Source organism: Fulmarus glacialis, unplaced genomic scaffold (genome assembly GCF_000690835.1).
Source record: "Fulmarus glacialis isolate BGI_N327 unplaced genomic scaffold, ASM69083v1 scaffold11112, whole genome shotgun sequence".
In the NCBI taxonomy this organism is placed as follows: Eukaryota; Metazoa; Chordata; class Aves; order Procellariiformes; family Procellariidae; genus Fulmarus; species Fulmarus glacialis.
This window is the reverse complement of record NW_009198456.1, coordinates 15,123-28,023: the sequence shown is the minus strand read 5'-3', so window position 1 is coordinate 28,023 and position 12,901 is coordinate 15,123. Positions and strand designations below refer to the sequence as shown.

Genomic DNA, 12,901 nt, shown 5'->3' with positions numbered 1-12,901 from the left:
AGCTCTGCTCCAACCTCCTGGTGAAAAACCTCTGCACGAGTGACCTGGTGTTCGACCCAGGTGAGGAGCTGAGGCCTCCGGTTTCTCTTGTGACTTAAACCCAGCCTGGATGGAACCGTGGGGGGTTTAAAGCTGCTTTTGCAGGCGTGATGCCAGCAGGGCCGTTAGCCTGGCAGAACACTAGGCTGCTGCCGTGGGATAGGAAGCAGAAAGGGCAAAATACTTGGTGCAATGTTAAGTTTCACGTGCGCAGGTTAATACAATCTCCTGACCTCTGGAGGAAAGAGTCCTCTCATCTTCCAACTGTAAAAGTGAATGATAAGAGCAAAGTTAAGTATCTTACCAAAGTTAGAATTTTTTTCAGGGGAAAAAAATTAAAGGTATTGCCAAGCCTCACTTCTCCAAGGCCTGTGCTTTTATCTGCCGGAAGAGCCTGTGGGTTTTTTGTCTCGGAAATCTTCCAACCTACTTTTTTTATCCACCTGCTCAGTGTGGCAGAGATACTTCGGTCAAAACCTTTGATTCTGCCTTTCTTTTTTTGGGCTGGAAATCTGTCCGAAATGACTGGGCGGCTGGAAAGCATCAGTGAGGAGGAAGTTATAGATGCTGCTTTCAGATTCCGGAAACTTTTTATATCTTGAAGACTTTCCTGAATTTACAAATGCATGAAGGAGAGAAGACAAGAAAATGAGAAAAGAGCTTTAACACAAATCACGTGAAACTGCTGAATCACTGAATAGTGAATCTTGGGTCTGGGGGATTTCTAACTCGATACCAAGGGTTTATGCACTGGGGTCTTTTTTGGAGGTTGAGAGTTTCGGGAATATTCCCGTGCAAAGGTGTGTTAGTTTGTTACAGAGCTCGGGGTTGTAATCTTTGTTTTTCAGGTGTTTTCAAAGAGGGAAATGGTTTGTGCCTGTGCCCCACGGGGAACGTCATGATCTCAGCAAGCTCCACAGGTCTTGGAGAACTTACTCTTTATTAAGTCTTACTCTTTATATCTTTATCTCTGTGCTGCCAGGTGTGACCTTCTCCGAGGCCCGGCGAGCTGACCTGGCCTGCCGCGGGGTCGCTCCCATGCCACGAGAAATGGCTTTCCCTGTGCCGAAGGGAGAGAAGTGGCATGACCTCTACGACTACATCAGGTACGGCTGCTCCCAGCTGTGCGGCTCTGAGACCTCCCCGTTCCCGGGGGAAGGCAGGACGGGTAGTGCCGCTTAAGGAATGACAGATCCGGACAAACCTGGGGCTCGAGTGGAGACATTTTGGTCACTCCCACTCCAGCATTTAGGTGTCGTTAACATATCTACCCTGGTCTAAGCTTAATTGCTGATTGGTGATATTTTGGGGCAGGAAAAAGGCCGTAGAGCACTCCTATGCCTGGCGTTAACATCAGTCCTCTCTCTCAATGATCTCTTGCTGGGATTGCTCCCGTGGCTGATCTAGCATAATGCAAGCCTTTCTTCTGCGCGTGCTGCTCCTAGGGAGCCTCGTGCTAGTTAAAGGGCGGTCTGACAGGGGCTGCTGAGCTGTCATCGGCCGTAACGCCTCGTCAGGGGGCAGACGTAAGGGTACCTTCCTCAGCTTCCGTGCTGGGCTCCCATCGGTGGTGAGGCTTTTGCCAGAGAACTCTGTCGGTCATAAGTTGCAGCTCATCGCAGTCATCGGCTTAGCGGCGTTGCCTGAAGTGCGCGACACTGAGTTAACCCCTGGAAAGTAACAGTGTAGGTCAGGCCTGGGAGATGCTTTAGTATCCCTATATTTGGGGGAGGAGGAGACAAAAGGGGGACTCTTACAGGAGACAGTGAAGAGGCTTTTGTGCCAGGCAGTAAGTTACCACGTGAGATTGCCGGGTGCCTGTGCAGCATCCTGATTACACAGCACCCTCCTCTGATTTTGCTCAGGTTCCCATCCGAGGGGTCCAAGCTGCCGTACGACTCCATCCAGAAGAGCTGTCCCGGTCCTGTGGCAGGTGGGAAGGCTGGGGACAGCAGCCGAGGCTGTGCCGCCCCGGGTGAATGCCTCGGGTTTCCGAAAGAGCCCAACCTGCTCCTCGTGTCACCCAGGTGGCCAAGTCTCAGAGGACCCCATCCAACAGCTGCCCCAGCCGGTGACGCTCACCAAAGCAGTCCGCGACCGACTGTCCCTCATCCATCAGATAACCAGTCCCAAAGCTGTAAGTGCACTGTGGAGGAGGCTGCAACTTCTTCCTTTCTGCCTCCCATGGAGTTTTTCCCCATGTCTTGTCTTTGAGTTCCTTTATGTAGGACGTAGAAGCTGCTTGTTGTCATTTGCGGCTGATCCGGGCAGGTCAGACCCCTGATCTGGGCACGGGTCTGTTGACCACAGCCCGGCAGTTAATGACTGGGTGGTTCAGTCTAGCATAGCACAGAGCAGAGACGAGATAAATGCCAAGTACCTGTTAATCTCCAGACATCTATCCGCCCTGTCTCAGCTGAGGCAGCAAATAGTTGCGTCTTCAAATTATAGATAGGAAATGAGGACTGGAGACTAAAGAACTTGATCAGGTGCCCCCAGGGAGCAGAGCAGTGTGTGGAGTCCGGACTGCTGGGACTGCGGGCAGCTGCCCTCACCGCTGGTTTTCCCTTCCCTGCTGGCAGTGACGCAGGAGCTGGTGCTCAGACTGGCTTACCAGACAGCGTGATGATGGGCTTTTGGAGAGGGACTGGGGGAAGCCATCCTTCTCATGCTGTGGAGAGGGAGAAAATGAGGAGCACGACCGCTTTCCTGTTCTGAACTGGGATGCTCCGAGCTGGCTGGCCAGGCGCTTTTAGCCTCTGCTCAGTGGAGAGAGGGCAGCTCTTCCAGAGACTGTTCAGGGCTGGGTCTTTCCTGGGGCTCTGGTTTGTTGTCTGGAGGAGGCGAACCGTGCACAGACAACACTGGGAGCGTAGGGAGGGTGGCTGGTTAATGTACCTGGCCAAGCTACATACCGACAGGGATGCTCTCCCTCTGTGTTGCTCCATCCTTGTTTGTATCGCTGTGAAGGGTCACTCGGGAGAGACGTGGGTGTCTCCCTGTCTCTGCCTTTGCAGTGGGTGGAAGGCGCTGGGAGGGGGGCCGATCTCTGTCTGAGGCTTTGCTCTTTCTCAGATGCCGCGTCGGCGTCCTGTAATTACGGAAAGCATCCCTGAGGTTTACCTGACAGTCCCAGGGTCTCCGAGAGCCGTGCCTGCTACGGACCGGGAGCTAGAGAAGAACCAGAGACCGCACAGTGCAGGGGACGCTGGGCAGTCGCCGTCAGTCAGTGATGGTGGCATCCACGTGTACGCTCACCAGAGGAGCGAACGAACCGTCCGAGCCATCCGCACCAGCTCAGAGGAGGTGGGTGAAGTGCTGAGGAGTCACAGCAGCCCGAGGGTGGCTTTGGGACGCTTATGGCTGATGTTTGTGAGCCCGGCAGAAGGAGCAGAGGGAACACAAGTTTCAGGCTGGAGTTTCAGTTAATCCTATGGAATCCTTTTGCTGGCGTTAGTTTTTCTGACTAGTTCTATTTTCCACTAGTATCATATTTGTCTTGAAAGAGGGACCCTGTGTTCGAATGCACTGACCTTAAGCCAATAATATATGTTGACTAATTTGCCCAGAGCGTGTACAGGAAGGGCCCTGGACCAGTCGTGCCGTCCGGCAGGAGAGCCTCTGCCTGCGGGGTAAGAGGACAGCCCCCCCCGCAGCAGCAGCCGGCTCTCTGGGCATCGCCAGGCCACTGGGGAGGGCTGGTGTAACCGCCCAGCGTGGGTGGGATTGCTGCTTAACGCTGGGACATCCCAGCTCCTCCTTCCTTCCAGATTTGACTTCCGCCAAGTTAAATTCTTTAAAGCCTTCCCCTCTAACAGGAGAGAACCCAAAGCTGCCTCTGTGCTTTAGAGAGAAAGGAGCAATGGGGACGGAGGGGCCCCGTGGGCAGAGGACTTCAGTCTGGCTCAAAGTGCGACGGTACTTTCTGTGGTTTGGTTTTTTTTTTTTCCAGAGGCTCTTACCAGATCCCATCCTGAAGCTGAGAATGATCATTGGCTTTGGAGGCTGCAGCACCAAATGGGTCAGTAGCTCAGATGGTTTGGGGAGTTTATGTGTAATCACAGATCGATTTTTTTTCGGAGGCACGAAAGGCAGCGGAGTGCCACCCTTCCTGCACTTTTTTGATGGGGAAAATGTCCCCAAAGCAGATGGGCACGAGCTTATGCTTGTGCATGGGTCTTCTGCTGTTACGATGGTGAATTAGAAATTATGGGGACTTTTTAGATCTCATGGCTTCTGCATTTTAACATGTTAAAATTAGAGCTGCTTTGTAAGAGTCTGGAAAGGAAGGGCTGTGTTTTGGATTGTTTCCATGGGGCACGGTGCCTTGCAGGAGCCCAGCTTGCGGTCTTTGTTAGGGTAAAGAAAGGGTCGTTTTCGTTCAGGCAGTTCAAGGCTCTGCCGACAGCACGATTTTCCTTGTATCTGCTGTTCACATAGTAGAGATGATTGGTACGGTAAATCCACTGAATTAAGTAGGATGTCGGCTGGGCTCTTAGTTTTCCTTTGCGAGTTAGAAGAGTACTTGTATGGAAGAGCATCCTCTCACCTGCACACGTGCAGCAGATCTCCTGTTGAAGAAATCTCTGCAGGTCCAGCCTAGGACCTGGGGCGCTTCTGGAGGATCTGCAGCCCTCTCGTTCCTGTCTCGGTCCTGCAGGCGCTGTGGACTCAGAACAACGCTGCGGTGGTCTACCCCTGCCACGCTGTTATAGTGACCCTGCGGATCCAGACCGGAGAGCAGAGGTTCTTTGTTGGACACACCGATAAAGTGAGCGTAACTCTTTACACAGCCGTACAGCAATGCTGTCCTTGTACCCCAGATGTACCCCCGGTCCCAGCTCTCCTCGAAAGTCTCTAACCTGGTGCTTCCCGCAGGTCTCGGCGCTGGCCTTCAATGGGAACAGCACCTTGCTGGCTTCTGCACAGTGCCCTGAGCGTGGTGCGCCTCTGGGACTTCCCGACGGGCAGCTGCCTCTCGGTGTTTAAAACCCACGTCCGCTCCCTCTTGTCCCTGAGGTGGGTTTCAGCCTGGGCGCAGGGATGCGTTCAGGTGGACTAAGCGTTGCAGCATGGCAGCTTTTCTGTGCTATTCATGTGTGATAAACCAGGGGTGAATTATAGCTCTCCTTCAGCTGCCTGTGTTCATCACCGAGACCTGCTGGCAGCTGGCCCGGAACAGCCATTATCTGCCAGCTCCCTCCTGAGCTTATCCCTCAGGTCTTGCTGTCTCCTTATACCCTGAACTTGTCTCCTTTTGTTCCCCGCTGAGATGCACTCGGGGTACAAGGAGCTGCATTTCACGAGGTAGCCTCTTCTTGCAGCTTTTCCTACAGCGGAGCCGTTCTGTGTGGCGTCGGAAAGGATGGGCACGGCAAAACGGTGAGGACTGAAACCTGGTTTTGGGGGTTTCCCCACCCTGCGAACAAGCAACATGAGGTGGCTGTTCTCTCAGATTACGTAGTTATTTTGCAGACAAACCTCTGGGCTTTCTAGACGCATTCTTCACTGTAGTCAGAGGGAGATCCCTTGCTCCTTAGCTGCTTCCCTTCTACCTGATGCTTGCGAGTGTTCGCATGCGCGATCCTCCGCTGCAAGCAAACAAATCCTTTCGTAAGCAGCCTGAGAGACCTGCTCAGGTTGAGCTTTGGGGCTGTTTCTGCCCCTGGTCCCAGCTAGGAGCCCAGCCAGGGTGATGAAGGCAGCTGTGTGATTCTGCCTGCACCCTGCGGGGATCGCTGCAGGCTCACAGGCAGTGTTGCCACCTGCCTCCGCAGCCGTTCTGGCCCACCGGGCTGAGGATGACACGTGCTTGTGTGGTATTTTGGGCTGAAAGGCTTGCAAGCATGTAGTGGAGGAATAGGAATTGAAATGGGAGGTTCAGCACTGACTAGAGCCAAAAAAACCCTTTTTTATAGCATTTAGGGCAAGATGCGAGGTTTAATCTTTCAGTTCTGAGCATCGTAGGCATCGCTGCTGGGAGGGATGCTGGGAACTGAAGCTGCCACCCACCCATGTAGCTAGGGGATGACGCAGATCCCACGTGTAGCAGTCAAAAATAAAATTGTTTCATGGGACTGGGGGTTTTGCTCTATCAGTGGAACTGTTTTCATCCACTGATCCCTTATTGACAACTACCAGCAATTAGCTGTGCCATCGCTAACTGCATACTGCCTGCAGGAAAAAATAAACAGCACTCTGTTTTTTTCCTGGTGTGTGGCAGCGGTCCCTGATCCGGGTGGGAGCTGGCGAGCTGAAACTGGGGAGGGGGGATCAATAGGGCGAAAGCAGGATGGGAGAACGGGGGGTGCTGGGGGGCTGGCCAGGACCACCTCTCCCAGGGCGATGCCTCAGCCCATCCCAGCCTCCGAGGTGATGCTGGGTCTGTTTTTAACACTGTTTTGAAATGCAGAGCATCAAATCACCTGCATTTCTTCACCAATCTCCTCCTTTCCTTTGGGGAAAGGGTTGGACTCTTGCCCCTCGTGAGGGGCACTGTGAGCACGCAAACCTGCATCAGAGCAGAGTGCTGCGAGAGCCAGTGCAGCTGGACACGTGCTACCTTCAGCTCTCGCGGACTGGCTCAGTCCTGGTACAGCTCTTGTATCTCAGCAGGCAGAGTTCCCACTCCTGTGGATTTTCTTTCCAAGTCTGAGCCCTGTTGCCAGGCAGCCCTGGGATTTAGAACCTATAATTATGGATGCCAGACAAGTATATTGCCATGAAGCTTTGCAAAGCTGTTGGACTGTCCTAAACCCTCTGTGCGAGAGAATTTTTTTCCCCTGCTTCAATTCTGTTATCGATACTTTGTGCCCAGCTCCGGAGCAGGCTCCTGCATGTGCAGCTGGTCAGCTGCTGTGATGAAAAGGTCTTTTGCTGCCAAGGTTTCCACGTTTGAGCAGCTCTGCCATCGTGTCTTCTTGCTTCAGATGGTGACGGTGTGGAACGCTGCTCAGGTGACCCGTGGCGGAGAGGTGGCCGTGCTGGCCAAAGCGCACACGGATGTGGACATCCAGGCCTTGAAGATTGCTTTTTTTGATGATACCAGGTAGCGTGCAAAAAAAAAAAAAAAATCAAAAGTGTTGGTTCTGGCACAGCTGTGGGGGGAATGGTGGTGCTGCAGCCATCCGGTTCCCGTTGCTGTTCTCGGTCCTCACTGTCAGCTGGTGGCTCTTGGGGCACCGACCTTTCACCAGGGGCTCGGAGAGTCCTGCCCTGGTCCTCACGCAGTCTCTCCCGGGACAGGATGGTGTCGTGCGGCCGGGACAACATCAGGCTGTGGCGAGTGCGGAGCGGAGTGCTGCGCTCGTGTCCCGTCAATCTGGGCGAGTACCATTCCCTGGATTTCACTGACCTGGCCTTCGAGGAGGGACACGCGGCCGAGCGGGAGCCGGAGGACCGCACGCTGTAAGGGGCTGTTGGGCTCCTCTGTCACCCGTCCTCAGGGCTGCCTGCCAGGAGGGAGCTCTACGGCTCTCCGCTGCCTTTAGCATCCTCCTTCCCCCTCCTCTGCATGAGCATGAGATTTTGCTTGGGTTTTCCCTGAAAAATATAGCTGCCTCCTGGAGCTGGGAGAGCCTCTTCCCTCCTCAGCGCGCTTCGTTTCCCAAAAGAGATTTGGCTGCTTGCAAAATAGCCCAAGAAATGGGTCTTTCCTCTTGCCATACTGATGTTTTGCCATATTTAGTGAATCTCTCCCCCACCTGAGGCCCGTGGTTAGCTTTCTATTGGCAGCAGGAAGAGTGTGGTACATATCCTCTTGCATATAGATAGATACCCGCTTTTTTTTGTTGTTTTATTTTAATCATCAAAGCCAGACCGTTGTTGCTACCACACACTGTTCCGTAAAGGCAGTCGGCTCAGCTGGCCCTGCCTTCCCCCGGGCTGTGTCCTGTGGCAGAGAGAGGTTTCTTACTGAAGTCTGTGCTGAGCTTTTAGCCTTTTGCTAATTAATGTTTCAAAGGGACAAGAAATAAAATAGGAAGCTCTGTCTTGGCTGTAGATTTGTAGGGCAGCGCATGGAAGGGTGCCCTCGGACACCTCGTTGACCTGTTGAACCAGAATCACTTTCCATCAGGCAAACAGTTTAACCAGTAAACCAAGCTGGGTTTTCACTAAACCCCACCGGCACAGCTCCTTTTAACCCTATTGAGGGTCTCTCTCCTTCACAGCTTTGTCTGCAGCAAGAGCGGCCACGTCTTGGAGGTGGACTACAAGAACGTCTGCATGAGGAGCGTGCGGCGGCTCCTGCCCGCGCAGCCCCGGGGCTGCCAGCGGCAGGACAAGGCAGGCAGCGGCGCAGGTAGGAGTATCTGCAGGCAGGGAGGAGGGGACCAGGCAGGGAGCACCTCGACCATCGTCAGGGTCAGAAATGAATTCAAACAAATCTCTGGTAAAATAAACCAATAGACCAAAACTATCTACCTACTGCTAAGGATTATTTTGGGTTGATTAGATCATTGCTAGCTATTTGCCTCTTAAGTACTGCAAATAATCTTCCTTAGTACAGCAAAGTATCATTTTAAGAAAGAATTTTAGCATTTTAAATGCTGATTGCACTTTCAGAGAAACACTACTTTTAGAAACATGAAACAAGGTCTTAATTTGCTGATGGGAATCTTAATGTAGAGATGGAAAAAGAGCTAAGCAGACCAACAGAAAAGATGAATTTGGGGATTTTTTTCATTATTCAGCCTGTGCAGGGTGTTTGGGAAATCTTTGTTGCTGTATACTAAGTAGTACAGCTTTCGGCTCTTCCATTAATTTTAACAGTGGGAAGAATTCTCTTTCAAGTGTGATTGCTCTGATATCTTAAAAGTTAGTGCATAGTTTGCTTTGGCAAATTGAGCTAATTAATCTAGAGCATGCCTGTTTGAGAGGTATGTAACTCCGGTGCTCACTTCATGGGCGAGAAAACGCCCAAGAGGAGATGAAACGATGTCCTTGGGTGTCCTCCTGGTAGCAGTGCTGGCTCATGCCAGTGCTTTGACCAATGGACTTTATACCTGAATCAAAAAATCCCAGTTTCTGTAGATGTCTACTCTCTCTCCCTTCTTGCTACACTGCAGAGAGGATTTAAGACATGGAAATAAAAGGGGTTTGTATCTCACACAGTTAATCTAGGCCATCCCTTGCCACAAGATCCTGCTCGAGGCAAAAATATTGCAGAGTTTAAGAAGTGGTAAGAATTTTCTGTGCCTGGTGAGAGTTGCACGATGGTGAAGAGGAGTGCTGGAAAGGGACAGGGATTGAACATGTTTTGGAGTCCTGAGAAGGGCTAGCCGCAACTCATCAGCCTATACTGTCAGTCACCGTGGGATTCCTGGCTTCTTCTGAGACTTCAGCTGCTGGTGTGGGTGGACCATTGGATTCAGCTCTTGGATGGAGCAACCCTCAGTTTGAGTTTTCTTGTTTCAAATGTTTTTTGGGTTTTCAGGCCCTGGGATCGCTATAAACAGTATTAGTGTCTCCTCAACCTTCTGTGCCACGGGTTCAGAAGATGGCTACCTGCGGCTGTGGCCACTGGACTTCTCAGCCGTTGTCTTAGAGGCAGGTGAGTAGATCTGGGACCGGTGCTTCTGAGCTCCACGTCTCCATCAGCCTGCTGCTGTGAAGCCAAAGCTCCACTGCCGTGTCTCCTAAAGCAATTCTCATGAACTAGGGCATCTTTTATGCCTGCTGTCTCTAGGGGTGGCTGGCTTGGAAGTCTTTTACTTCAACAACAATTATTCATGTTCATTCTTGTAACTCGTAGGAGAAAGGGTGAGAGCAGGCACTCAGTCTTGATTTCTCTGCCCTTGTACCCATGGCTCTTCTGTCCATGAGAAATTAGGGGAGAAGTTGAGCAGTTCTTCACTTTTTTTGAAACAACCACCATAACAGCAGAGCCCAGGGACTTCTAGAAAGGACAGAGACTAATTTGTCACTAAAATCAAGCCTGCAAGCATTCAATCCTGCGGTCATGTGGGATGCTTATTCCTGTGTGCGTTACTTTCCTAAATGCGAATTTGGTTCCGTAGCTGTGCTCCAGCTGCTGCTGCTCCTTTTCCAGGGGGGTTTGGTGACTCCTGTGTCTTTCCCCAGAGCACGAGGCTCCAGTGAGTTCTGTCTGCATCAGCCCGGACAGCCGCAAAGTCTTGTGCACAACCACTGCTGGGAATCTGGGCTACCTGGATATCCAGTCCCGGGACTATAACACCCTCATGCGCTCTCACGAGGATTCCGTTTTGGCGTTCTCGGTGGAGGGGATTTGGAAGCAGATGGCAACGGTGTCTCAGGACAACACCATCCGAGTCTGGGACCTTGTATCCATGCAGCAGGTAGGTGAGACGAGAGTCAGTAGGTGTCTCGCATTTATTAATAGTCTGCCTAGTCTCTGTTTAGTGTAGCTACCAAAGCTCCACAGTTCAAGAGCCCTTAAATGTCCTCCCTGAAGCGTGGTGGGGGTACCATGGGCAAGAAATCCTTCCGGAGTATAGAGTTCTGAAAGTTTTAGCTTAATGCATGATTTGGCCTTAGCTTCTGAAGGTATTCTTAAACAAAAATATTTTCTTTTCCTCCATCTTTTGAATATTGCTTTTTAACACAAAACATAATACCCAAGGGCTTTATCTAAATGCCCAAAGTCCCAGGACTTGACTGGGCCTTAGATCGATCCAGGCAGGATGAGATTTCTGCTGTGGGACACACTCACGGTGGAGGTCTGAGGCTGTTTTGGTGTTAGGTACGGCTGCCAGGTACAGCTTTATCCAGCTTTGTGCCTGCGGTGTGTCTCTTCCCCACAGCTGTACGACTTCACAGCTGCAGAGGAAATGCCGTGTGCTGTGGCCTTTCACCCCACCCAGCAGATCCTGGCCTGTGGCTTTGACAGCGGGATGGTGCGGACCTTCAGCTTGGCTGCTTCCGATCTGCTGGTGGAGCACAAGTAAGCGCTTGCAGTGGGAGCTGCACTGGGGCAGGTACGGGTCTAACTGTGGGTGTCCTGGCAAGAGCCACAGCGAGTGGAGGTGGGAAAAGCGCTTTTCTTGAGCTCGACAATCCTCACGTCCCAGCTGAGTGGTTTTCAGACAGAGATAGCCTGCTGTGCCAAGGTTCTGGGTGGTAAAAGTCCAACCTGCGAAGGCTATGAGGGCTTTCTTTATGACTTCCTGGTGGACAGTTGGCCAACCAACAGTAGGAGAAGGCTCGTCCTAGAGAGCAGCTGAACTGGGAGCCCTTGCGAGCCTCGGCACAGGAAGCAGAGGATGCTCCAAGGGGAGAGGGAGCATGTCCCATCCAGGGACAGCTGAAGTGCTGTGCTTGCTGCTCGGCTTTCCAAAAAGTTGAAGTGTTGATTGTCCTGGGCTGCTGCAGGTGTGAGCACGGTGGGGTCCTCTGCCTGCCCCTGGTTATTTTGCTCCCCTGGGTTCTTCTCGTTGCTACTGTTTTCTGGGGCTCTGTTTGTTTGTTCTCCTCCCCTTTTTCATGTTTTCTGCCTTCTTTCAGGCAGCACCGCACTGTGATCACTGGACTGATCTTCTCCCCAGATGGCAATTTCATGTTCAGCTCCTGTTTGCAGGGAACTCTGGCTCTTTACAGCTGTATGGTGCAGAAAAGCCACGTCCTGAGAGTCCTGGGTAAGACTTTGGGGTTCTGGGTTGCCTTTTTTCTTTTTTCGGTAGCACAGACATCCTAGCACCAAAGCCAAACCAGGCTCAGCCTACTCAGAGAGATATTTTCTGATGAACCTTCTGAGCTGTGTTATTTGTGTTTATACCGTACGTGTGAGCAAACCCTAGTGACTGCCAACCCTTCCCTACCCATCCTGGTTCAAAAGCTCTCAGCTTGCTTGGTGTTATGATTTTGTGAATGGGCTGAAATCGCAGAGATCTGTCCCTTCATGTCTGGGTTCAACAGTGCATTGCCTAGAAGCAACACAAGCGTAGAGTCTTCCTACTTATTCATGCCCAAGCCCTGACTCTTTCCATTTTGTGGATGTGTTAATTTGTTTAAACTGGATTGTTTCCGTAATCCTGCCTGCAGCACAGCTGCGCAAACAGCCGTGCTGGTGAACGGAGAAGGTGGAGAGCTGCAGGCAGGGGAAGCAGTGCAGGGGCAAGGCAGTTTGGAAACATTAATGTCACATTTAATGTACGCTTTTGAAATGAGCTGTGGCACCACAAGCTTGGGCAGGGAAAGGGAGCTCCGTTATGCAATATTGTACGAAGAGGAGGATCCTGCCCCGAGAAGTGTGCAGTTGAAGTAGGCGGAGAAGGAATAGGGGCTCAGAGACATCAGGGAATTTGACCAAAATAAGCCAAGTTTGGTGTCAGTGCTGGACCTTCACATGTTGACTCTGCTCTGAAACCGTGTTCACTGCCTGGCCGTGTTCCAGGGACAGAACAGTGGAATTTTGGTGGTGGAATAAGTACAGAGAATTTCTCTGATGTCTGTGATTTTTTTTGTTTGGTTGGTTGGTTTTTGACCCTTTGGTCTATCTGCCCACCGGACTGACATCAGCGTGGTGGGGTTTGGCACTGACTTCATTCTGCGCAGGGTTCAGACACCCTGGCTGCAGCTGAGATCTTGCATTCATAGCTTCTTGTCACAGCTTCTTGTAATGTTAAAAAAAACCCACTAAAATCGGTTCTATTCCCTTGACTTTGTTCTGCTCTCCTTGGAAACGCCGCACGTTCCGTCAGGCGACAAGCCATGTATCTACACCTTGTCTTTGAGGTGGTTCACTGCACGCTTTGGGTGTTGCAGATAAAATTTGGAGCATCTTCTACAACAGGTTGCTTCTTTCTCAGGCCAGAACGTTAACCCAAGGCTGATGTGGAGGGAGGAGAAGCTGCAGCTACCGGTCAGCAGCATCATCACAGAG

The 12,901-nt window shown here is 51.7% G+C and overlaps 1 protein-coding gene across 1 annotated transcript in view; it reads left to right on the top strand.

The window, feature by feature from the left end:
- WDR90 (WD repeat domain 90) overlaps positions 1-12,901 on the top strand; it is a gene marked incomplete at both ends in the record, with an annotated part of 27,570 nt that overhangs the window by 187 nt on the left and 14,482 nt on the right. Inside the window, 17 exon segments of the mRNA XM_009572911.1 lie at positions 1-60; positions 1,022-1,145; positions 1,905-1,960; positions 2,067-2,176; positions 3,115-3,345; positions 3,992-4,060; positions 4,700-4,810; positions 4,918-4,967; positions 4,969-5,058; positions 5,364-5,421; positions 6,969-7,087; positions 7,285-7,446; positions 8,211-8,341; positions 9,476-9,592; positions 10,123-10,358; positions 10,824-10,963; positions 11,524-11,654. The exon segment at positions 1-60 is cut by the window's left edge and continues 4 nt beyond it. Of these exon segments, the coding sequence (XP_009571206.1) occupies positions 1-60; positions 1,022-1,145; positions 1,905-1,960; positions 2,067-2,176; positions 3,115-3,345; positions 3,992-4,060; positions 4,700-4,810; positions 4,918-4,967; positions 4,969-5,058; positions 5,364-5,421; positions 6,969-7,087; positions 7,285-7,446; positions 8,211-8,341; positions 9,476-9,592; positions 10,123-10,358; positions 10,824-10,963; positions 11,524-11,654 (1,995 nt within the window).